We start from the raw sequence: 27,805 nt of genomic DNA on the forward strand, positions 1-27,805 counted from the left end.
AGACACAGAGAACGTTTATCACAATTCGACAAACTTTTCGAATATGCTCTATTATGGATAACAATGACAACGATCTTGTGGATCGTGGCCATGTTACATAGACGCTTAGATATATCGCTTGTTACCACTTAATCATGGAAAAATTTGATTAGACCGATTCTTGCCTACGAAGTAGTTGTGCCGTCGTGTTGTTCGTTGCACCGTTAGCGGATATATTCGTCGTGCAAACTTCGCTAATTTCTTGAAACCTGGAAAGTTCAGGCATCGGCTTAGTCGATACTCGTAATTCATTTCCGCGAGTTTAAGTCCCACCGTATTTAGCCGCAATACGACGGCCAGATTCGATGATACGAGCAGGGTTATAGCACTAGGGCTACGTCTCTGGGAGACGTAGAAACTCTGGCGTCTTGGCTATCATCCTTTTTCTGCCTCCTCTTAGAAGTTGAACGGTAATCGGGACTTTCGACGAAATCGAAAGAGAGAAATCTACGAGGAGCAAGGAAGGAAGAAAGGAAAGAGGAAAAATCGATTTCGACCGACGATGATTCTTTCGTTCCTCGATTCGTATTTCTTCTTTTTTCCTTTTCTCTTCTTAACTCAATTTACTCAGTAGATTTTTCTTTTTATCTCTTGGCCCTGGACTAACTTTTTGGCAATTTATTGATATGTGAAGAAAGAATCTCAAAACTAGACTTTTGTTGTAAGTACTCGTAAATAATCGAATAGATGATCACTATCATTTTATTTCTGATAAGAGAGAACAACACGTTTTACGTGAAATAATTAGATCAGATAAGAAATTGCTTGCAACAAATTGTTATAAATGAGAATAGACTTATGCATTAACGGACGGATTAGGCGATTGTCTTTTTTAAATAATTTTTATTAAATTCTTTTATTTATAACAAAATTGTCAATAACAATAGAATGTTTGGAAGGGAGTAAAAAATTTTTCCTTCAGAACGGTCCTCTTCTCGAGTTTCTACGACCATTAGTTTAGCCGTAGCAATGTTACTTGAGAAACAAATTTTTAGCAAAATTATTTGTAACAAATTATTTAGAAACAAATTGTTAGATAAGAAAATTTATTCCAATTGGATGTGTGGATTAGGCAATTTTCCTTTTTAAAAAATTGTTCGGACAAAGTTTTTATTTATAACAAATTGTTTATAACAAATTGTTTATAAACGAGAGTAAACTTATGGATAAGGCGCTTTTATTTTCCAAATAATTCTTTTTGTTTTTTAATTCTTTATCTATAACAAATTGTTTAAATAACGAATTCTTAATTGCAATAAGTTTTGGAGATAGTCCAAAATTTGTCCTACAAAACGTTCCTTTTCTCGAGTTTCTACGATTATTTCATTAGCCGTAGCGACGTTACTTGAGAAGAACAATTTCTGGCAAAATTATTTATAACAAATTATTTACAATAAATTGTTAGATAAGTAAATTTATTTGTAGGCACGCGGAATAGGCGATTTTCCTTTTTAAAAAATCAAACATTTTTTTTTGTTTATAACAAATTGTTTATAACAAATTATTTGTAACAAATTGTTAATGACGATACGTTGAGAAGATAGCAAAAAATTTCCCGTTTAAAACGGCCTTTCTATCGAGTCTCTACGAGGATTAGTTTCGGAGATATTCCTATCTAAAAAGTATTTTCATTAATTCTACATTCATAATTTCTTGAAAGAGGCCATTGTCCCACTGACCTACATAAATTCCTGGAATTTACGCGACTTACGCACGGTCACGTAACCAGTTTTTCTACTTACTACGTCTAGTACTCTCGTTACTACACTCGTCATGCGTATTGAAATTATGAATGGCAATCTTTCGTAGCCAATATCTTTGGAACCAGAAGTCGTAGAGACTTAAAATAAAAAGCATTTTAAACGGTAAAATGTCCTCTTTTTATTTATCCATTTCAATACTGTCGTTGTAATAGAATCAATTTCGTCGATATTTCGTAAATACCCATTTTATAAATATAGATATTTATACGATCCATTTTTACGCTCGATTTATATTACATTTTATACGTATTTACTGTTATTTATAAATGTATACATTCAAAAAGCTTTTGACATTCATAATTGAAATTTGAGGAGAATAATTAAATAGGTTACTTCGTAAAGGACTTCGTAAAGTCCAAAATATAATATCTTTTCTCTTTTCACAGAAAAATGTCATTCGATTAAACTGTCTTCGAATAGCATTCGTTTGGTCGCTTCTTTCCGTTTGACTTTTCTTTTCATACAAAAGAACATATATTTACTACGACCACCCGGTATGTAGAGGGAATACGGTAGGAGCATCTGCTTGCAACCACCGGCATTGTCACGTTTCTCGTTTCCCCTCGAAAGCCGACGACGATGGTTCTTTCGGCGACGAAGAAAAAGCTCGGACGAACGATTACTTTGCCCTCGACTGTTCCTTTTAACTTTCTCTTTCTTCGAATGACTCAATTCTCCTTCTCTCCCTCCCCTTTCTCTTTCTTTCTCTCATTTAGATTTCGAAAGAAACGATCTTTCAATTTTCGAAGATATATCTTATTAGGTACGTTTTATTGATTAAAAGAACTTTTGTTTCTTTTATTTGCGAGAGAGTTGCAAAGTTGAAAAGTATCCGTTTAAAGAGCCAACAGAACCGTCTATTCAGATAAATAATAGCAGATGAATATTGTGAAAAATCGTCGTAACGAAATGGAGAAGTTTTATTGCATCGAGTTCATACTCGATCCAGATTCTACGTATATTATTCTTATGCAAGAGTGGTCGTGCGTGTGGTAAATTAATTTAGAGTAACGAATCGATCGATGCTACGCAAAGTTTCGTCCCAACTTGTACGGCCAAACATCTGGTGTTTAATTAGTGATATACTAAAATACACAGGACATATTTGCGACTAGATAGTATACATATAGTATTCCGCCGCGAGGAATATCGATAGAGTTCATTATTTACTCGATCAATTTCGCATAAAATAATTAAAGAGAATTAGTTTGATTTAATACAATATTCATTTTTTCTACGACATGAGATAAAGAGATCATTTCTTTTTGGTTAATACGTGATATTTTTCTCCTAGGATGCATCTAGGGCTTACTATTTAATATTAAATAAGGTTCATGTTTGGCCTTTTACTAGAAATATCAAGCGAATTCCTCACGTTCTTTTCATTTTCAATTGCAACATAGTTGCTCGAGCAAGCTGATATTCCATTTAATTCATCTCAAATCTCGTTATATTAAATTAGAGGGAATATTTTTTGACTAGCCGACCGAATCTCGGTGACGAACGAAAATCTTTTCGACGCGATTAGTGGATAGGTCAATTGCGCAATTACTTCCAGGCAAATCTACCTTCTTACGATATACTTTGTGGTTTTGGCTCGGTACGAATGCTCTTCTAGGGGACGAAGAACTTTGAATTCCCGTGAGAACCTGTTGCGGAGTTTTCTCTATTTTCTCTCTCTCTCTCTCTCTCTCTCTCTCTCTCTCTTCCTTCTGTCTTTCTCCCTCTCCCTCCCCCCCTCCCCCACGCTCTCCTCCTTCCTTCCTTTCTTTTTTTATTTACGAACCGAAAAGTTCAAAATGGAAATGTCGAAAATAATCTCGTTAATTAAATCTTGAAAAGCTTCACTTTAAAGCTTTTAAATGCGAATCTGAGAAAAGGTCTGTACGTTCTTTTAGAAGAACCATTGAGAAACGAGTTCCATTGTTAACTTTACGATTTAAATAGAACTACTTCTTGCAAGTTCGAGTTGGTTCATTAATAAAAACACTTTTCTACGAATGTTACAAACGTAAGCTTGAAAGTCTTGTCTTGATTGAGTCGAAAAAATGACGAATCGGAGACGATCTCGTTAATTTTTCCATCGAATTTATTTCTTTTTCTACTTTTTGATCTATCCAACGTGTGGGTTCGTTAACGAACCATCGCGCTTGTGCGAAAAGTGAAATCAGCGCGGAATATTGGCGAATAATGGAGTATACCATATGGCAGTAACAAATTAATATCAATTTATTATCCATGTCTCTCATGTAGCAGGAAGTATTTACAGATATGATATTTACCGAATAAATACCTTCTCTCTCAAAGGCAATGTACCTACATAGAAACATGTGTAGCAGCCACGATAATAATGCTCGACCAAAGCGTGTAATAAAGGAACGCGCGTATATCGGCGTACTCGTTCAACAACTATTATTCGTTCATTGTTCGTTTCCCCTCACGGATATAAAATTTCTTATCGAGGAAAACTTTCATCGTTTTGATGAAAATAGCGAAACTAACGAGCACGATGAACGCTATTGACGATCCAAACGGTGCACACGTGACTTGTCATTTTTCAACGTATCCACGTAGAAAGAAATTTTCGTTTACCTCGCGATGACGTCACACGCAATATTATTTTTATATTCGAGGACGAATTTATAATAATCCTTTTATCGTTCAGCGATTCGAGCGTAGTTTTTTCGCTTTCATGTTTTCTCAATGAGTTTTTTAATAAGAAAGGACTCATTAATGTCCACGGTTAGATAGTACGGTAGCTAACCAATGTAGGTTAAATACCTAAAATATGGAAAGAAGAGAAAAAGGGGGGAAATAAGGGGGAGAAAAAAGGGAAAAAGAGGGAAATAAAAACAGAAGACAGTGAATTTACGTACGTCAATTTGCAGCACACTGAATGAAAGCGAAAAATTTTCCTTTCAACGTGTTTACATTAGAAAACGTCGAGTACGTTTGTTACTCGGCACACATACTTTGTGTGTATACCATACAAAGCTAATATACCGTTAGGTTCTAGCTAATCGATTTTCGAATTATGTGATTCTTGGAAGATATTATTCCATACGCGGATACACACATAGACGAGAAATCCTTGCATTCCGTAACTACTACAAAGGGAATGTGACGCATTGTGTAATATATCTGAGAATTTCATACCTTTCTTTGGTTGATATATCTGATTTACTCGGGGAAGATTTCAATATTGTCTACCGATGGGAGATCGTTCACGAGCGAGCCTCCTTCGTAACGTAAGCTCGTTCGATCCCCGGACAGTTATTATTGTCATCTCCTATGCGGAAAAGACTCCTATAGAGAAATGAAAGAGAAGGCACGAAGTCTTTATTAATGCCTTTATCCGTTCAAATTATTTCAAAAAGAAACGAGAGCTTTATTGAGCTTTATCGAGAGGAAAGAATGTTCGGGAGAGATAATAGAGGAGAAATGAAAATTAATGAATATAGTACGTGTTAATATTAATAGATAATCTCAAGTCCCTTGTGACTAACTATAAAAAGGACAGGATATTTGCTGTGAAAGTGGGGACAGTCGTTTGCGATGGTCCAACGTCGGCGACGTCTAGCGAAGCACGTAAAAGCGTTCTAGCCCGCGGAAAACATGGCGTCAGCTGCCGCATTTACAGCACGTACGTACCCTACCTATACAACATAGCCACGTGCAGGAGTATCAACTTTTATTGAAAGTATCCATCGACTACCTTTTCGTGGCCTAGAATACTTCGTTTTGTCCACGGTACCTCCTCTTTCCATTCTTTGCCACCGCTGTGCTATTTAGCTTCCCCCGACCGTAATTGGCCGTTTACCACCGCAAACTGATAAAATAGTTGGGGCATAAAGGCCATTAGCTTGATAAATTTCTTCGAATTTCGAGAATTCACGTCTAACGATACAGAAAAGGAGAGTCATTTCTCCTTTTGCTTTCGTAACAAAACATAATTTTTACCCCGTCCCAAGTAGATATAATCCTTATTTTAGGAATATGTAATACCTCTTTTTACGTTACCCTCCCAATTTAGATCCAGCCTAATTTGTTAAACTTTATCACGATGATAATAAATCTTATTTATCTCTCTATTTATTATATCTATCTATCTCTGTGGTCGTTGGAACCGGACCATGGCCTATGCGAGCTTTCTTTGGGAGCTTAATCGCGCCAACTTGCGATAACTTCCTACAAGAGTAAGTCCATTTAAGCTTCGGGCAGGTCTCTTGAATTAATTAATAATCGCATAGCAAACAAGCTGATTTGGAAAGTTGCTCGAACATAATTCGTCTGAAATAATATACCGTCACGTTGTAAATTCATATTACTTGGGAGAAGCAGTTTAAATCTTTTCGAAAGGATTAGATATGATAGTTGGCCGAAGAAAAAGCAAAAATGAAGAAGAAGAAGAAGAAGAAGAAAGGGTTCGACGCTTTTTAAAGGAACTGCATCTCAACGAGAAGTTTATTCTGTTTTCTGTCGGCTATCTTTCCGTTTTCCTTCTCACTCATGCAAAAACGTTGAATACAGGACGTGTTGGGGCACGATAACTACAGAGCGTAGACTTTATAAGTCAAGCAGTGCTCACAGTGGTAAGCAGTTATCGTTCGTACTAATCACAGTACCCATTGCCTAATATCCTTTAACAGTGAAAAGCCTGATACATTCCATTAAACACTATTCCCGTTCTAGAACGTACTCGGTCTACGATTCATTAATCGAATAGAGATATTTCATTTAATTCGTCGATTGGTGTCGACCGTATTGGAAATACGGAGAACTTTGTGTTCCGTATTAATTTGCATTGTAAACCGACGTCGGCGTTGTTTTGATCTTCGATCGAGTCAGCTTAGGAGAATAGACGGAACGTTTTAAAACGTTTAAAAACGAATCCATACTGCAGTTCGCTCGATTATCCTAATTACAAATAGAAGTCACGCGATATGATCGATAGAGAAATCGAAGCTTTCCTTACGGTATCGTACGCGTTACTCGTGAAACCGGAGGGAAACGTCGAAGGTTGACAAGAACCTGTTGCAAATCGACGAAACGATTTATACAAGGTGGCATCCTATTTTATCATTATGCTTTCATCATTCTCATCGGGAATGAAGGAATAATGTTCGAAGGAACAAATGCAAAGGAACGATCCTAATATTCTCAGTTTTATTGAAACAAATATCTTCGTTAAGGACGGTTTATATATTTTCTCATTCGATTGTTTATGACCGATGACATAAGCCATTGGCAATAGCAGCGTAAATAATTTTGCAAATACGTATTTGCACATATTCCGCAGCGAATATGTTAAATAATGAATAATATTACGATTCGTTTTTTTATAAAAAGAACAGAAATAGTCTTTGTAGTCAGATTGATATCATGGCAAAAGAAAAATTCTATATTCGTTAACCTGTATGGCGTTCGGTTAAGGAACACATTCTACGGAATTATTTATCGATTTATTCCGTCCTTTCTCGATCCTTTCCCTTATTCCTTGGTAGCAACGGAAAATCGTATCTATTTTAAGGGAAACGTGTTACGAAGGCACACCGGTTGCTATGGTCCTAACGATCATCACGTATGTGATCGTGCGTAACTTATCAAACAGTAATGATATCGTTTGTGTCTTCGAGAGAAGAAAAAATATGGTAAAAACGTAAAAAGTAGGAACAAGTAATAATACCGCTTTGTTTTCTCTTTGTTTTCTTCTTTCTTTATAATCGACGCTTCGTCGATTTTACATATATTTTATTTTCCAAACGATCATCAATAAGAGCTTATATTTCTTCGATCATATAAACTTCGTAAATTTGCATTTCTCAAGGAAAGGTTGGTCAACTGGCATTGGAAGGATGGAGTATCGTCTCGTAAAAAAGGACGGGTCCCGCGTATGGGAGGTTGCACCTCGCGACTAAGGAAAAAATCGATCGAGGTCGGAAACAAGGAATTCCCGAAAGGGGATTTCCTTCTGCCCCGCCGAATCCAACTACTACTTTTCTCCCTTTCTCTTTCTCCCTCTTTCCTCTTTTACAGCCAGCATTCCCGGTTCTCCTCTTTTCATCGTGCTTACTATCCTTCTTTTCTCCTTCATCCATAGCATTTCATCCCTCTCGTAACCCGCATCGTATGGTAGGAACATTGAACTGGGGATAGAATACACAAGAGAAAGGGAGAGAGAGAGAGAGAGAGAGAGAGAGAGAGAGAGAGAGGAAGAGACTACTATAATGTAGACAGTACTGTAATACCCTCAGTTTCGATCATGAAGAACAGTATCGATGTTACCATCGACGGTCAGACTCGTTTTGATTCTCAAAGTTGCACTTTAAACGAACGTACATATTTCTCTATCTCTGTGCTTCAACGTGTTTCCTCAGAAGGAAGCTTTAGAGTTGAAATGCGTTAGACGCAAAGTCGAATATAATGTAACTTTCAGTATGGAATTCCAAAGGACGTAGTTGGTACCAATCGTGAAACGAAAACCAGTACGCTAGGATTGAAATGTTTAGGATGCCAAGTAATGAGCTATGAGAAATTTCATTTTAGGATGTCTCTCGTCTATTTTATCAAATTCATATGCCATATTGAATACGCATAATTACTTTCATAGTTATTATTATCTTCAAAACGAAGACAATAATCTCTGGAATGGTCGTTTAACGATAATGATAATGGTAACCTTATTGTATAACTTCCCCTACCGGAATCATCGTCATCGCGTAGCGACTCCAGCCGGTAGCTGGGGAAAGAAAAATATCAGTCACTCTCGACACTCTGCAATTTTCTTTTCCTGATTCTTCTACTTTCTACGCCCGTCCATCTTACGGTCTTCTTATATATTATTTCTTATCCTCGCAGGACTGACGTATTAACCATACGTCCTGGCTCCCATCCCCGTGAGAAAAATGGCGCGAACATAGACAATGATATTTCATTTTGAGAGCCGATTCGCTCGCTCGCCGTGAATGCCGAAGAGAGAGAGAGAGAGAGAGAGAGAGAGAGAGAGCTCGTAAATAATCACTCTTACAAGCATACTCTCGATGAAACATCATTTCGTTGCGAACGAAAATAGTATTTTACCTTTTCTAATTTTTTATACAAGAAAATCCTTTGACTCTGATCATATGTTGATCATAAAATGGTCTTAAAAGCATTGAATACAGTTGGTATATATAGACGATTATTGAAATATGACGAGTTTTCATAAACAAACTTCTACTAATTTTAATGCGCAATAGGCACCAAACTAAATACGCACCACCGAACGCAGTGACGTATGTACATATATACATACGTGCTGCCATTCATTAAAGCGTTCATTTAAAAAAAAGCTGGCTTGTTATTTTCTATACAAACTAGTCTATACGTTTCTCGTGAACTTCGCTGAACAAAAAAAATAGAAAAAAAGAAAAAAAGAAGGAAGAGAAAGACGACGCGTAAGATAAAAATCTCCTCATCCATGATCATCCTCTGCTATCATCCTAATAACAAAGTTGTAAAAACGAACGTTCGCCGTCATTTTTTGTTGTTACTCCAAGAAGGTTTATAAAATTGTCAAGTGAACGATCGAAGCGAAATATGAAAAATGCAGAAACGAAAACCAGTCGATTTTTCGTGGTTCAAATAAATAGGGAATTTATTTGTTTCGAGGCAAAAGGGCAAATTGCGTTCATTCCCGCGCACGCGCGCGTGCTTACAATTTATCGAATCCAGATATATTTCGCGCGTTAACAACGCTCAAACGTCAACGGAATACTGTAAACTCGCTAAAAGCGACGTAAATAACTGCGTATGTAAATGGAAGTATGTAATTAAAACGTATAAATCAAGAGAGAAAGAGAGAGAGAGAGAGAGAGAGAGGGGTCCATGCCCGGCTCAGCAAATATAATGAATAAATAAAATCGTACGTTAATGAAAGACGCAAGTATATACATGAATTTGTTAGGTTTTTAAAAGAAAATATTTTAGAATCGCAAACGGAACGTACACGTTACTTGACGTTTCCTTTCAATCTTAATTGTTAATTTCAAGATTTAATCAGAACAAATGTACTACTTGTAATTGTTTATTCACTGTTCAAAGTTGTACAAATAATTTCTTCTGTAATCAGTAACTTTTTTGCCAAAGGATTTTTCTTTAATTAGTTAAATACGTTTTCTATGTGTATATCAATATAATAATGTTGAATATATACGAGAGAGTAACGAAATAATAGATTTCTGTTCTCTTTGAAATAATTTTCCAAAGTGCTCATCCAACTCAATATTTTACGTTTTGTAATCATTCATTACTTTACGGATTTTCAGCATCTACGCCTTGGAATTCTCTCTCTTTCTCTCTCTTTCTCGTTGATAGCAACGCTACCATAAATCGACGAGACTTGGAAAATTTTTGCACTTGTATGTGCATAACCGTGTACCGATTGATTTTCCCTTCCCATCGCATTTCCTCGCCGACCCCTTTCCTTCTCTTCATCGGGCTCGACCTAGACGCGAGCTCGTTTCAAGCTCGTTTCAAGCTCGTTTCGCATCGCATTTAATCGAAACTCTGATCGGGATATCTGGTGCAAGATACAACGTGGATCGTAGTAAAAAGTTTCAAGGAGTCACGGACGATCCCTAGGAGACTTAAACGTTTATTCTCTCGTAGTTCGTTACAGAGCGTTAGAGAAAGGTGTAGATGTATAAACGTAGAGATGTAGAGGAAAAAGGAAAAAGATAGAGAGATAGAATCGTAAAATATCAAGAGAAGGAAGATTTTCATCCTGGCAGCAAGTTTCTCAGCACGCTCGCTTATCACTCTCAGAAATACGCAATCTCTGTAATAACAAATTCCCAGGGTCGCGTGGTACTGAGCACTAGGTAGACCAAGCAAAGCCAGCCCTACTCCAGCTTCCTCTCCATCATTCGGTCCTGTCACATCGCCCATCCCTGGAATTTGGGTCATCTGCTTGAGGAGAGCACCGGAACACTGTCGAGAGATGGAAAGACGAGGGGTTGGCGGCTCGAATAAGGGCTGAGGCCTGGGAATAGAACGCTTCTAGCTTTTTTCCCTTCCTTTTTCCACTTTCCATCCTTCTCTCTCTCTCTCTCTCTTTATATATATATATACACACACACACACACACACACACACACATGTTGTATATATATATTTCGAGGCCAGGAATATCGGAGAACTTGCAGGTTACACTGTCTGTCTAATCCGGCAGCTCGTTTCATTAGGCCAAGGATTTGTCGGCAAGACGATGAATAAGGGCAGAGTGGATACCTCGAAAGCATCCGAGCTGCCCGGTCAATTTTGATATTACTCCTTCTCGAAGATCTGATCTCTGTGTGTTTACGATACGAAAGCTTAGAAAAAAGCTATGAACCAAGAGCTGTCTCCTTTCCTCTTTGTGTCTCTCACTCTATTTTTTTCGATAGGAAAGCCGATACCGCGTTCAAAGTCGATTTCCCGTAAATCGAAGTGCAATTCTTCTAGCGTGTTACGTTCGTGTGTCTAGCGTTCTCCTCGGAAATAAACTGCGATCGGTTTGCGAGCGTAAAAGCGACTGCTCTTACTAGGAACTCGTTGTTATTTAAATGAGAAGTCATGTTGCTAGTAGTTTCGATAGTTTGCTAACTCTATCGCAAACATTTTATTCCTATCGTCGAATAAAAAGAAAGCAAAGCATCATGATTTTTCCAATTTATCTCGAAGGAATTTGACGTTAGCTCGAAAGGATCATAAATCGGCTTTCATTTTAATGAACGAATATTCGTGATATAGGAAGAATAGAGATTATGATCTATGAGTATGAGCTAAACGCTGAACGTAGCGCATTACGCACACGCTGAGTCGGTAAAGCGTATAATACGCGAGATGATCTATCGCGTCTCGTTGCGATTGGTAATACTGCATAGTGAGTATAACGGGAGCTTATTTATCCCTATTGCCGACGTGATTAACACGTAATATATTTGACGATGTGTATTTTCATTATCTTTTAAAACCAAGCATATCCAAAAGCGTTGCTCAAATTATATTCGACCTTAAGAAATAAGAACGATGTTACAACGTTCGTCATGCATTTATTAAAGAAGCAAATATTTCTTAAATATTTACGTTGAAAAATTCTTAAGTTGAACTTTCTAAAAAAACGTCTCTCGTTCTTAAGCACGGCTTGCGAATGAGAAAAGAGGGAAACGAGAACAAATCTTATTACCTGTGCTATGTAATTTGGGTTAAATAATTTCATGTTTCATCTTATTTAAAAGTTCAAATGTCCAGATGAAGTGTGCATTTTTAATGCAAACACTTGATATCGTTGAGAGGTGCAAGTACGATGCATTTAAATATAACGTGTGGATCGCCAAAAGTCGCTATTGCATTAATCCCGTGAGCAGATATATCGTAATTGTATCTCATAAATCCTCATTGCAGATTAAAGCTTCTCTCAAACGTTGAAATAATTATATCCTACCTACATCGTATCGTATCGTTTTATCACACACACGTTTAAGATCGCCATGCAGAAGCTTTTGACTTACGACGAGATAACATTAACGTTAACGTACGTAAATAATTATTTCATCTTCTTACGTAATGTTTTCTTTCTTTTCTTATTATTCATAGAACGATGTATTTATCTTTCGAGATACTCGTAAGAGATAAACGCAATTAACAGCTAACCATCGTCATTTTAATTATACTTTTTAAACGTACGATACTCTTAAAATAGTGCGGCGCCTTTAAGCCTTTCGAATGCGGCCATTGAAAATTTACTTTCTAATGTAAACCTAATTATCTTTCGACCTCTAGTATGAATAATTTATTTTCCGATGTTCCCCTTAGCTTTGCACCGTTATAATTTTCCAAGTAGTGAATAAAATTACAGTTTCAACGTGTATTACAGTCTCAGTAATACACGTTAATTGCCGGCGGAATTATTTTTTTTTTTTTTTTCTTTTTATTGAAAAAATATTTAAGTCGGTCTAACAAAGAACGTAACGTTTATTCGATCGTAACGAGAAAAATGTTATCAATGATTATCAATGAGCGTCGAGTTAAAATAAGAGACGATTACTATATTTCATTGGATTTCTTATGACCTTATTTCTGTTTCAGAATCGTTAAGCCCAAATATCGGGCCAATCATCGTCGCTCCCGTTGGAAATCAAACCGCTGCGGTCGGTCGAGAAGTAGTTTTCTCCTGCAGCGTTCGAAACATCGGAAAGTTCAAGGTAAACGACATAAATGACGCCAAAGAAGTCATACCTATCGGTTTATCCTATATATCTACGATTCAGCAGCATCCAAATAATCTTTTTGAATCAATAATGTTCCGCCAAATGTAATAGTTCAAAGTAGTTTCGCGCGAGGAAAACTCGAATTTTAATATCTGCCGAAGCGTTCGATGAAGTTCATGAAAGGAATATTCCTCGAGACGTACATATCTCCTTCATATCGTGAAAATATTCATCAAGAGAAAAACAAAGAGAAAGATGGTAGATAATAGCGGGGAAAAAGAATATATGAAAATTACAATTGTCATAGAAACAATATATCTTCTTAGAACATTTCGATCCTTCATCAAATTCTTTATAATTCAACATTAATTTTGTATATAATATATTAATCTTGTAAAATAATTTTCTATAAAATTGACAAAGAAGTATATAAGTAAAATATTTCATGGTTTTTGTTTCAAAGTTTAATTGGAAAAAGATATTTTTTTATAAGCGAATTTTGAATAAGTATTATGACAAAGTGACAAGTTGATAAGCTTATTTGATTATTTCGTCAATATTCGATTATAAATAATCGTGAAACTCCGAATATATCACCGTTGATATGAAAATTCATCTTCTCCTCTTGGCAGAAAAATTGAATCGAGGCAAGTGAAAAATCTCGCCACGAATTCCTTCAACGACCTGTCTTTCTTGTCTGTCCCTCTCTCTCTCTCTCTCTCTCGCACTCACTCTCATTCCCTACCACCACCAGCGTTCTACCACTTAGTCTTCATATCGCGTTTACGTGGCCGCAAGTAGCTCGTTCAAAAGTAAAACGAATCGCGCTGACTCGGTACGATTTTAACCCTTTGCGGTTTGACGTTCGCGAGTGTGAATGAACGCTTCAAATGGTATATATACTTTTTCTATATATATATATATATATATATATATACTTTATAAAGTTTCTTTTTTTGATTTCGAGCAATAGCGCTTGACTCGAATTATTTCCAGCGCGGATCAATTTTTCGTTGGTATGTCACCATGACTGTCGAAGCGAGAAATTGAATTATCTTTTATTTTCTTAAGACAACAAGGCGTCATTAACGACGATCTTTTCGATTAGGATCTATTTGTTCCGCGGAAAGAAAGACGAAAAGAAAAGAGATAAAAAAAGGTATAAAGTCGAAGAAGACAGATAGGATAATCGAGAAAAGCAAAGAAAAGAGAGCAACTATGGAAAGGGGCCAAGCGAATTTTAGAAGAGTAGCGAGAGAGAGAGAGAGAGAGAGAGAGAGAGCGACGGAGAGATCATAGCGACAGATTCCAGATCGTAAAATATCCAGCTAGATGAAATATTCGGCTCATGGAAAGAAGTTCTCGGTCTCGAGTAAGGAAGCTAGAAGGTAGAAGTAGCAACTATAGCATCGGAGAAGGCTGCTTGGGATTAAGATAAGCCAGGGGTACCAGTGAAAGCTTTCGAATAGTTTCCGGAAGCCCCGTTACGATAAAGCCTTCCAACCCGATACGCTCTCTATTTTAAATTCTAATTCCGTCGCGAGCAGCCGCAGGACACAATGAGTAAAGGCGCGTAAAAGCAGGCGCAAGCACGATGCCGCTTCCTGGATCGAAACTATGACCCTCGTAGGTCTGGCAAAAGCCGAGAGCTTTCCTACCCCATTCATCGAGTTTTCAAGCATCGTGACGAAGCGCCTAAGCCGTCACGCGTTTAATACGGCTCCCGTAAAGACGTTTAACATGCCGATGATAGATCGCCCGCATAAAATAGTACCCTATCCATTGGGAAAATATTTTATTTTCATTTTTCTCCCAGCACCCGAGGATACCCCCGGTGAAATTGTTTTTATTTTTGATGAGAAAAGTTTCTTAAGATTTTCAACAATAGATTGTTTACACTCGCATTATCGCGATCGCGTTAACGTTTACTCCGGAATGCAGAGTATTTCACCTTCGACCAGGGAATTCATGCAATAGATGCGAAGCCAAAGTCGAGAGCAAAGTCTTGCGTTCTAGTCCCCGCGGCGTTTCTATCCGCATCGATCGCTTCTATTCATAAAGCTAAAGCTTCGAGTTTCCAATTTGATCGAAACTCGGCTAATTCGTGGAATATTATCGAGGAATAAAAAGAATTACCGCCGAGCACTACGGAAATTCGCTAATTGCTAATTGATTTGATTTAAACCGAAGTGATTCATTCAAAATGATGCGCCGATTATGAGTGCGCGCTTGCGTGTGATTATGTCTGCGTGGATACTCAGCCGGCTTACGTTAATTTCAATCAATTATTGAAATTTTAATTTGTTAGACGATTCGTGGTATCAGTACCAACTATCATTTTTTAACGTTGGATTTCGGAGCTCAACGTACAGGCTCATACATTGTATCAACATATATAGAATTATTATTGAGAAATCGTAATACCATTCAATGTCCATTTAAATATATGCAGGTAGATCTTTTCATATTTTTATATTCCTCTCGTCTAGTCTTCTAAACGAAATCGGCCGGTGGAAATGTAAAGGCACGCAAAGACGAGAGAATTTATCTTGATTTCGTGGCACATCGAGTCATAGCAATCTGACGATCTCGGCTATCGTCGAAATATCTTCCTTCCATGTATCAACGTTTTAACAAAATGTATGTCTTCTAACGGAAGATCCACGTGTAGTAGTCGTCGATCGAAATACGAAGGAAGAGAGAAAGCTACGTTTCTATTACGTTGCATTCGAGATAATTTTGTATGGCTTTTTCATATTACACAACTCGGTTATCTCGCTACGCTATTACCTCGTAATGTCGTGCTCCGTTACGATACGTAACGATAACGATATAATAATAGAACTGCGACATTGTGGTAGAGGAAATGTTATTACCAAGTTTAATATCGTTCGTAGATTCGTGCTAGCTCGTACACTCGAGCAAGAGTTACAAGGAAAATTCGACATTGATGCTTCGACCGTATGTGGGCCCCCTCTCTGCTAAATTCGCGAATCAATGTAGAGATCGGCATACGAATTGAGTTCTACTCTCGAAAGTGCTTAATATGTTTTATTTCGAATGATCGTCGCAAAGTCGATTAGATATATATATATATATATATACTCCATAAAATATTTCGATCGATGTTTCCTTTCGTTCGTAATTATTTCATTTCACAACTTTAATCTAAATTCTAGTTCCTACCGGTATCGTCGAATGTCGGTGAAGCGACAACACCAAAGCCATTTTCGAGACGAGACACAAACTGTGTTTCGAAAATCGAGTTTGGCAGATTATTACTGTCCTAGATGTATCATCGTCGGCCAACTTTTACGTTAGCTCAAATAAATGAGATATCCTCATCCTCCTCCTCCTCCTACTCCTCCTATTTCGCTGGCGATCGCGAAGGTAGTGATAAAACGTTAATTAAGAGACTGCCGTGATGTTCGTGAAAGCGATGGCGGTTGTCTGTCAGTCTTGGGAAGATTCATACAAAAGTTTGCCAAGCGCATTTTACATGAACTTTATGTGTATGATTAAAAGGAATAGGGGGCATGGTGCAGGGTCGCGGAAAGTATATCCGAAAGTAGGTTAACAATTACACGCTACCATTATTTAGCGTGATCAAAAATTTCACATTTATTTGGACAGAAAAAAAAAAAAAAAGAAAAAATATTCCGTTACAACGTTCTTTTTTTCATGAAAACCGTCACGTTTCCTTTCTTCCTATCAAAAGTAAGTAAATACGCGAAACCTAGATACGCTTCGACATTATTTTAGTCGAATGACAACACAGAAATAGAATTTATATTAAACGTATTACCAATCTCTAATTTTTCACTTAAGTAAGCTCTCTCATCGCCGAATCGATGACAACATGGTTAAATTCTTTCCTCCGATAATCCAATTTTAAAGAACTTAAAACGTAGAAGACCGATTGTCTTGGATAGCGGATAGGAAAATGAAGAAAAATACTAATCGATTAAGAGCTACTCGTTACTGCTTTCTTTTACTTTTTCTTTTTTTTAAAACGAACTCAAGAATACTGGCTGGAAGTTTGCCTTTTTAATTCATTATTTCATTCTTTGAATATACATTTGCGCGACTTCACATTAGCCACTTACGGTAACCACGGATCTCGTACGCACGGTAACTATTACACACGTACCGAGTGTACAATGTGTCGTACGAACGTAATACCGGCTCAGCTTAAAATTTCTCATTGTAATATAATATAATACCGGCATCCTGCAGTTTACTATTTACCGCAACGCGCGATGCAACGCACCATAGTCCAAAAGGCAAAACATGGGCGCGCAGCGTCGCGCCCAGTCCACATATACATTATATGAAAAGGAAGGGAGGAGAGCGAGAGAGGAATTCATGAATTGCAATGCATTCTACGCGGTAAAGAGGACATTTCGACGAGCACGGTATACCACGTAGCGTCACTTCCTATGTACGAAAATGAGAAGAAATAAATTACGCGTATAACGAAATAGAGACATTTCGAGGTATACCGTTTAAAATGGAAAGAGCAGTGGTTAGCAAACATTTTTCAACAAATATTGGAATTTATAACATGGTATAGATTGACTGCGTCAATTGAAGCAACTCCATGAACGTAAGTGAAAAGAATAGTTATTAAATGAAATTAAGTGAACGTGAGATAAATAATTCGTTTCGTAATCAGAGGCCCCATTGAATGTTGCAGGTTGCATGGCTGCGAGCCTCGACCAGACGGTTCTGACGGTCCACACGAGAACGGTGACGCACAATGCGCGTATCTCGGTCTCCTACGAGACCGGCAAGTATAATTCCGGCTCCGGTGCTTACGTACCCGGCGCCTTCGGTGTGACAGGAAGTAGCCAAGTTACGGAGGAAGTCGTCAACGGCACGTGGCGCTTGCACATTCGTCAGCTGAAGGAGTCCGACAGGGATTGCTACATGTGCCAGATCAACACCAGTCCAATGAAATCCGAGTTGGGTTGCGTCGACATACTCGGTGAGATCCTTTCAATCACTATTATTTTCTCTTTCCTTGTTTTTCCTTTTTGTTTTTACACTGTTTCCTCTTTCTTCTTTTTCTTTTTATATTATCGTGAAATTTTTGTTTGACGATACAGCACGGATAAAATTTCCATCTCTAGCTTAATGAAAGGAAAAAATAAAACCTACCTACCGTACACTACATGTATGTACGTTTCTCTAGTCGAGAAAAGAGGATTTCACTAGATTTTTTCTTTTTTTTTCTCTCTCTTTTTTGTTTTTTTCCTATTTTTCCTTTTTTTTTTTTTTTTTTTTCCACAAATCTGAAAAGCTCGGTCCAAGTTTCCTCTTTTGGATACCAATCGATCGTTTTCTTTTCCTATTTCCTTAATCCGTAACTTTTTGAACCAGTCGGATTTGGTAAGCGGAACTTTCTGCGAAGTCGCTCCTCATCCGCGCCTTCTCTCGCTCTTTTAAGTCCTTTACGTTGAGCAAACATTTGCGTTCGTCGACGCGGTATGATCACCGTAAACTCTTTTTGACATTTCGAGCCTTTCACTCACAAAGGAGTACTTACCTCTTTATTTTACTAAAAAGCTCTTCTTTCCTTTTAATATTTTTCTTTGTAATTACGAGTCCATGCTGATAAGAAAGTTGCAATTCACGGCTCACCAATCTCGTTACGTATCCAAAGTTACGTGACCGTTTAAATTTGCCCTCCATGAGAGATCTAAATCTCTCTCTTTCTCTCTCTGTCTCTCTCTCATCCTCCTCCTCCTCCTCTCCTCCTCCTCCTCCTCCTCCTCCACCTCCTCTCCCTCCCTTTCTCTCTCTCTCTCTCCTCTCTCTCTCTCTCCTCTCTCGGCTAATTTATAACCGACGTTTGTACGATCTTGATATACGTAAAATAAGTGCTCTAACGATAGAGTAAAGAAACGTTTTCCTTCGCGCAAACGCGAAAGTGTGAAGAATTTAAGCGATCGCGTGCAAACTTTGCGGTAACTTGAACGTTTACGTATAAGCTATATGGAGCGAGAAATGGTATGGTAATTTGACGATCAATTTTTCTACCGCGAATATGAAAGTAATTTGTTCGGCAGTGGTATGAAATCGTTAGTCGGTTTCCGTACGGATAATGGCTTACTATTGGCGACGTTGATTTATAGGCGATTAATTCCTTTTAATGGAAATCATTTCTATTGCCATTCAATTATTGCCTTCTGGAATAAGCTTCGACTAAGTTTCCTAATAATTTCTAATAATTCGTCAAATTCATATAATTTTATAATGACGTATAACTCGAATGAATATTAATATAAATATCTCATACGCAAAGTATGTAATCGTCGAAGGTGAAAAAAAGATCGTAGACTTTTATTTCTTAAAATATCGAAGGTCATGCTTAATACTTATTCATGACCCATGACTAATAGTTCGAATTCAGGATGACGAGTCTATCTCTCGAATGGAAATAATCTCGTACACGAATAAATATATCGGGATATTAATTTTCCTTCGACTCGAAACGGTTCGTTGAGTCGGCTCAAATCGACGCCGGTGACAGAGCAAATCATCGTGAATTTCAGAACGGTCGTCGTTTTCAAGTGAGGGGAAAATAATTTCTTCGTCGAGAGAACGGTGATTTCTCGGCTGAGAATTTAATAAATGCGATCGACAGAATTTCTTCTCTCTTCCTCTCTTCTTTTTCTTTTCTCTTTCCCGCCCCCCCCCAACCCCCTCCATTCCTTTTTATTCCTTTTTTCTTTCCCAAAAGCGTTGCATTCGCGCAAGACGAGCGCATACGTAGGCCGACTTCTCTTGGTAAATTATTTCCTTTTATTGCCACCTGGGACGAGGAAATATTATATTTTTCTCGGAAGAAACGACGGAGAAATATTTTTCTTACGATGTCCCAACGCCCTATACCTTCCAACGTGAATTTCTACCATTCACTGAGTTCACATAATCGTTCGTTTTGCATAAATATGCGTGGATGAGATCGTGCGCTTATCAATTTTTCAAACGTTCTCTAATTTTTCAGATTTCTACTAGATTTATAAATATATCGTTATAAAGTTTATTATAAAGGAAAGATTCGATGTAATTGATACGATTTTAAAAGAGAGATCAAAAAGAAATTCGATTTTCTCAAAAAATCGGTTATAGGATAATAATGCGCGAAACAAACTTACTATTGCAAGTTTCATTAGCTTTTATGAGGACGTACACACGGATATGATTGAGAATCAACCGCGAAATAATATACTTAGTTTTCTCAATACCTTATTATCGCAAAAAAGCTGTGTCGCGAAGAAATGACTCGGGGACTTCCCTATAAAATATCATTATGATTAATGGCTTTGCTTTTTTCTATGGCCAATTGATTATCTCTTTTCTTTACGGGAACTTGATCGATCGCTGTCACGACCTCGAGGTTAGGGCCAGCGTAAATTTCTTGAATTTTAAGCTCGATTCTTTTCATTCGCGTGAATCTACCGGTCGGATGGTGGGTGTACTTTTTATTATGCAAAGGAGAAGAGATAGTACTTTATTTTCTCTTGTTACATTAACGTATAAAGAATACGACGTATATCTATCCTTGGTTGGTCGACTTGGTTGGAGCGCATCGAATTAGGGTAGATAAGTACTCGTCGTCTGACTTAGCCAAGATGTTTTGCACTTTCTCAATCTTCTTACATTACGTTAAACCAACGATCATGGTCAACGGTGATAATTATTACGATCTTGGCTCGGCTTAGCCATTAACTCTTAACTCTCCACTTCATCTTTATCTCCGACGAAGCTGAATCGAGTCTAATTATACCAGACTACATATTAACGACTATCTCATTACGAAGTTCCTTCTCGAAAGCTGACGGCTTGTAAGGGTTTACTTTCGTTCTCTCCCCCCCCCCCCCCCCCCCCCCCCTTCTCTCTCTCTCTCTCTCTCTCTCTCTCTTGTCTTTACCTGCTCTCGAAACTTTATTAAAGTACCTCTCATTTTTCCGGTTCATGGTTTCATCCCAACTGAAAAATAATGGAAAGATATACAGGAATTTTTTGAAGATACTATCATTATGATAGCTATACGAGAGAGAGCGTGACGAAGCTATTTCGGGAATAGTCAGCCATCGTTAATTCATTTTTCGCGAACGAAAATCGATCGGACGCTTCCCAGCCTGTAAGTTCGGCTAACGTCCCACATTTTGTGTAATCAATCATCTCCGGCAGTAGACACTGACCCCGCGTGTTCTTCGCGTGGGTAAATTACGGTATGTAACAACAAAAAGAAAACGAAGGAAAAACAGAAATGAAGAGAGAGAGAGAGAGAGAGAGAGAGAGAGAGAGGGAGAGCTGTAAGAAAGAAAGAAGGGAAGAAAAAATAAAAGAAAAAGAAAAGGGGCCACGAAAAATATTGCTTTCGCATATAAGCTTTTTGCTCATCTCTCTTCCTTCCTACGAGTTATTAAAAAATAATTCTTTTCTTTATTACAGTTCCACCGGACATAGTATACGGAGGTGAAACCACCGCGGATCTAGCAGTTTCGGAGGGTGACAACGCGACCTTGAGCTGCAGAGCAACCGGCCGACCAACTCCGAGAGTGTCATGGCGACGAGAGAAGAACGAGCCCATTTTCATAAGGGCCTCTTCTACCGGTATATAATGAGACTATAAAGCCTCGAGAATATTTTCTCGAAGCTCAACCGGGCCTTTTCTTCTTTTTCTTTTTCCTTTCTCTCATCCTTCTTGTTTTTCTTCTTCGTGCCACGAGAGAGTCGCAGAACGAGAAGAAGGTTTAATTTTGTTTGCCTCGGCTTACCGCCTTACCGCCTTTGCGAACCGTCTTTTCCTCTCGTGGTCCAGACCATCGTCTTACTTCTCCTTTATTTCTCGTCTCTCGTTCTTTCAACGGTCTATTCTATTCTTACGTTTATTTCCTTTATTTCGTAACGATCGCATGCTTTCTCTGTGCTCAACGCGTAGATCTCTTCCCTAGCTCAAGCACAAAGCACGGCGACGTATTTATTCTCGTTCATATTAAAGCTCTCTCTTTCTCCCCCTCCCCCCCTCTCTCTCTCTCTCTCTCTCTCTCTCTCTCTCGTGATTTCTTTCTCCTCTTTTGCACGTCCGTACGCCATGTTTCTTCGATATCGAATTTTCAATATATTAGGTAGTTATGCTCTTGCCGATGCTTTTTGCTCGAATATTTAATTTTTATTCGTACGGAGAGGCGAAAATCATTTATTTGGTTTAGAAAAATTTTACGTGATCAATAGAGATCGTAGCTCGTGCTGCTCGTGCTGTAATTAACGAAGATACGATAGGTATGTATTATATCGGAATACAATAAGATGAACTTAAAAACGATATAACACTTTAATACTTGAAACTTTTTGAGCTTATTGATTAGCTCTAAAAAAAAAAAAAAAATATCTTTCTCATGTTTGATCCAATATAACTCTATCGGACATGTAATATTTAGTGGATATCAGTCATCAACAATGAACTTGTTTTCGGATATTTTATTCATATTCTAAAAGCAGAACATTTTTTTACATCGAACGTAGCTCGCATTAACAAAGACTCGCCTCTTTTCGCGCAGCTATTTTCCATATTTCCTCGATATCGAGACTTTGACGTAAATCGAGTTTCATCGAGAAAGGCAACTCTTTACAGGCGGATATTCGGAGCTCCCTTTATGCTCACGTTCGATAGCCGTTTATTTACAACTATAATACATATTTCTTTGAAAAGTTTTCGCGGCTTCAGGAATGCATCGTGAATGTTTTTAGTAGCCGAGAACTTATCTCAAGAAAGAATATATATGTTTTCTCGGTAGCTACAATGAGAAGCAATAATAATGTCTCTTGGAATATCCTTTTCATTTTTTTCGATTTTTTCTTATTCACGGTGAAAAGAAAAGAAAAGAAAAGAAAAGAAAAGAAAAGAAAAGTAATAGAACACATCCAAGTACTAAGCTTTATTATTAGACATTTTTTACGGAAGAAGATTCTGACTCGTGTAGGCGGTAAAGCAACGTCTGGGTAGCCAAAATATTAAGGGTTCGTGCAACGATCTAGCGATATTAATAGGGTAATTAGTTGATAGTCCTCGAGAGAACCGATGGGAAGCAGGTGTGCAAGGAATATGCACTCACGCACCGCATGCATCTCTTTGGAGTCTTTGCACGATCGAGTCAGCGACTGCAAGTTCTATAATCTCTCTCTCTCTCTCTCTCTCTAGCCGCAGCGGAGAATTTCATCTAACGGCTGTACCAAGTATACCAGTTTAATGTCGATAACGTATTCTTCTGTGTGAACATTGTTGCATAAGTATCTATCGATCGAAGCATGGGACGTTTCCTTTTTTCTTCTCGCTCTTTCTCGCTCTCTCTCTCTCTCTCTCTCTCTCTCTCTCTAATCAGAAAAAACAAGACAAAAGGCGCCTTATCTCAATGCTCGATCGTGAGTCGTTCGTCGAATATAAAAATTGTTTTCCCGAGGCGATTGACTGTCACCTGTCGAATTATTTTTTCCGCGAGAGGCACCGTCTCCTCTTTGAAACGGCAAAATGGATAGAATAAGAAGAAGAGAAAGAAATGGGAAAAGAAGTAAACAACTGAACAAGGGAAAGAGGCTTTTGCGAAGTAATTAAAAATAAGACAAAATCTGACCGAGTTTTCTCGTTTCAAAACGATTCCGTCAATAATTCGGTAATACCTCCGGTAACGCTCATTGATTATTTTTTAGCTCATTCATCGTAATATATTCGTTTGAACGAATTCGAAACAAGCTCTGTCGTTCGCTCGTGCGATAACGAAGTGTAACGAGGATAAATAAAACAGAAGGAGGGAGAGAAAAATAAGGAAAGAAAGAACAACGGAAAACTATGAAGAAGAGTTTGCGTCTGGAAATATAACGATGCAGCATCAGTTGGATGGTCACCTTCTTTATTTCTTGACATTTTATTACGTCTCGCTGACCCATAGCGAAAACGTTGCCTTCAACCCGAAAGTACTTGTTTCTTTTTTTCTAACTGCTACGTACATACGTACACCTTCCTTCCTTTTCCTTTTTTTTTTTTTTTTTTTTTTTTTATCAGACAAATTGGATAATTGGATGATACTTGTTTATACGAAGTAGAGAAACGTGCACGCTTATTTTTGTATGAGCGTAAGTTCATAGCGACTAAAAAAAAAAAAAAAAGAAGAAAAAAGGAAAAAAAGGAAAAACAAACAAAAAAAAAAAGAACAGAAAAGAGAAAGAAAGAAAAAAGGAAATGGAGAGAGAAGCTAATTAGCGCCGTGAAATGTGGCACGCGGGACGTATGTAAATTAGAAGTGAAAACAGTTTTCTTTCAAGAATAGCTTACATTCGAATAATGGCCTTTCCGAATAATCAAAAACTTTACTCGACGCCTCGTCTCGCTTAGTTAAGAACAGTTTTGAATAATTCAATTGCACTTGAATGTGACACCGTTGGAAAAGTCAACGACGAATGCTCGCTCGTGTCAGTGTATCGCGTAAATTCGAGATATGTAGATCGTCTCAGAGCGATTTGCGTTAGGATAATACGTTTTACGATTTTGATAAAGAATCGGCTTAAGAAGTTTCGTACGAAAGATAACTCTTCCATTTTTACCTATTTGTATTTTTTTTCTTTTCTATTCTCCCGGGCCCACCCCCCTCCCGTCCCTTTAAGTTTACAGTTAGAGAAACGAAATATATTGCGCGAATTCCTTTAAAATGTAATAACACAATGTGTTATTAACTTAAATTAAATTCGATCCTTTCTTTGCCCGATCGTTCGTTAAATAAACGTTTTATTATTGGAAGAAAAAATGTAATGACACAAAATTTGTCGTAAGGGAATATTTTTCTTTTTGTTTCTTTTTCTTCTCAAAAGAAACGGCAAGAGAAAAAAATGTAGCCATTATCGCTTCCATCAACGTAACTCCCAACGATTTATCGTCATTCATTGAACATTTATATCGTTCGCCATGCTTCGAGTTCTGGACTGCTCGGAAACGGAGAACGTCTGCGTTGAACAGCCGATATAAACTCCGTACTTGCCGCGATAAACGCAAAACCACGGACGTACGTCGTTTCAACTTTTTATCGCCTTAGGTAGATACTTTGTGCTTCCTGGCAAAACTAGGGGAACTTTTCGAAAATTATCTCGATTCCTTTATATCGTTCTACTGCCTTTGCGTGGGATTCTTGAAGACGAACGATCGTAAATCTTTAGCGAGGAGAGATGGAAAATCCGGTGGAACGGAGCCTATTCCTATACGCATTTTAAAATATTAGAGGAACATAATTCGAAGGGAAGGGAAACGTTTCCCGAGGTAGAGGATATCAAAGAGCAAGGAAAAATCTTCATATTCGTTCGGTGCGTATATTTTCAACGTTGTAAGTGCGAAAATAATTTACGAAAGAAGAAGAGCAAAAGAGAAGAATCAAGGGTCGGTTATCGACGGGTCTTTTTTGCGCGATATTCCAGTGCCAAGAAAGGCTCGCGAGTCAGGTAGGTGCAAAGTCGAGAGGCAGAGCATTTTCGAACGTGAGTACACAGATTGGATGTAAGAACAGAGAGGAGTGGGTATAACGAGGAAGGTCGTTGAATCAAGTTCCACTTCTTGAACTCTCTCTTCGAAGACGGTTGGTTGGTTGGTGGGCTTACGTGGAAGAAGAATAGAAGGGGAAGGTGCTGGATGATGTTCGAGCGTGTGGTAGTACGCCCGTTCGAAGAAGAAACAGAAGGGAGAGAATCCTCTTGATGGTACTTGTAGCAGCCCAGTGTGTACGAACGTCTACCGCGGCTTCGGGCTGTGTCTTGAAAAGTAGAACTAGCTTGTGTCTTGGTGTGTACGAGCTAAAACGTGTAACAATAAGACGCAAAGAAGAAGATGCACATACATAGATGAACGCAACGATAGTCGCTACGAAGATAGTTGTTCGAGTTGGCAAAACTTTGGCCGACGTAGTTTTCCCTTAACCCGTCTCTCTCTCTCTCTCTCTCTCTCTCTCGCTCTCTCTCTCGCTCTCTCTCTCTCTCTCTCTCTCTCCTCCAATTCCTCTCTTTTCTTGCAGCTAAAGTATTTTTCAGTACGGCCTTATCAACGTTTTCCTTTCAAAGGATGAAACCACAGATGGCAAAACCAACGATGCCTCCTTATTCACTCTCTCTCTCTCTCTCTCTCTCCCTCTCTATTTATCTATCTATCTATCTCCCTCTTGCGCCTAAGTTTTGCGCGCGCGCGAGTAAGCTTCTCCTCTACCCTACACCGTCTTTCTTACGAGCTCGGCAAACTCGTTAGCGCTCGCTCACTTAGCGAACTCGTTAGAGCTGCCTAAGTAGTGAATTAAGCATATATCTTTCTCGTCTCTTCTTCTTTCACTTCTAGTGTTTGCGCGTTTAGTTTTGCTCCTGGTACTCTGCCTCGTACTCCTTCGTCTTCGTCCTCGAAGCTTTTACTTCTTAGCTTTCGAAACTTGAGATTTGCTTTATTGAACTAGTTCTACTAGTTATCGAGAAAGATACCATGTTTTTTCAATAACACGTTTCTAAATACGTATGTACGTAAAAAGATTCGAATTACTAGTTTTTATTATAGAGAACAATTTTAGCGTGGCTCAACACGTTTTTGTTATTCTCGAGAAATTGCAACAGTTTGTTTTTTCACACGTAAATGTTTTCCTCTAATTTCGCATGCATCCAGCCTTAATGAGCGCAAAATCGGATAATGAAAGTTTGCAAACAGATTGAATTTTTCATCGGCCCAACGAGGTATATCGAAATGGTTACATTTACGGCGATTATTTCTGTATTCGCGTCGATGCGATGTTAAATCGGTCCGGATCGATGCCATGACGCTTTATCGTTATTAATTCCTCTTTTAACGTGCGTTATCATCGAATTTCGAAAACGCACGAGCGCCGAAGATCAAAGTCGATTTATCGATATTTTTAATCATTTTTTTTTTTTCTCTCCTCCCGTTCTTTCGTTTACCGCCAATTATTCAACGCACACAGAAACACTACTAACATGAAAAGAATTAATAGAAAAAGGGTATAATCGTGCGATCGCTCGCCAATAAAATTACCGTCACGTACTTTAGTCGTTTAACGCGCTAACGTATTCCGTTTCGCGGCTAACGTCGAGTCACTTATATTACCGGGAGAACGTTTATATCTACGTTCCATGAGAAAGTTGGGCCAATTACAAGGAGATGTCTTTATCTCGCTTCATCTTGATGGTGTTTCTAATGGTACGAAAAAATATTCAGGACATATAGCGAGAAAAGTCGTACGTCGTTTCAAATATTACTGATGATGACTCCGATTATCGTTAAACGAAATCGACCTATGCGGTCGTATGTCCTTAAATTATATTAATTCTTTATTGGTAATGAAATTTTAATCGAGGGAGAAATAAAAAATGAATTGCACGTATGCAGCTCGAAGGATGACGTGACATCAGAATCAAAAGAAAAGAAAAATAAAATGAAGATTGTCGAATTGAAGCGACTTCAAGCGACTTTTCTAAATCTTTTTGATCTTTCGACTAGTAACTCCGAGTAGTAACGAGTTACGTGACTAGTCAAATATATCTCTTATCTTATCGGTGATAGAGAGTTCAAAGAGAGTAAGAGAAAAAAGGGGGTTAACGTTCGATCGATGTTAAGGTAGGAGGAAGGAAAAGAAAAAGAAGAAGGAAAAAATGGTAAAAGATGAGAATAAGGGGTTGGTTTTGGAATGGTAGAGAAGGGATTGGTATTAAAGACGAAAGGAAGGAAAT

At 38.1% G+C, this 27,805-nt stretch overlaps 1 protein-coding gene across 1 annotated transcript in view; it reads left to right on the plus strand.

The window, feature by feature from the left end:
- The window catches only part of LOC124954077 (lachesin-like), a 50,740-nt gene that overhangs the window by 18,732 nt on the left and 4,203 nt on the right, over positions 1 to 27,805 (plus strand). The window contains 4 exon segments of the mRNA XM_047506425.1: positions 12,912 to 13,027; positions 17,730 to 17,745; positions 17,748 to 18,020; positions 21,500 to 21,661. Coding sequence (XP_047362381.1) covers positions 12,912 to 13,027; positions 17,730 to 17,745; positions 17,748 to 18,020; positions 21,500 to 21,661 — 567 coding nt within the window.

This window comes from Vespa velutina, chromosome 14 (assembly GCF_912470025.1).
Source record: "Vespa velutina chromosome 14, iVesVel2.1, whole genome shotgun sequence".
Lineage (NCBI taxonomy): Eukaryota > Metazoa > Arthropoda > Insecta > Hymenoptera > Vespidae > Vespa > Vespa velutina.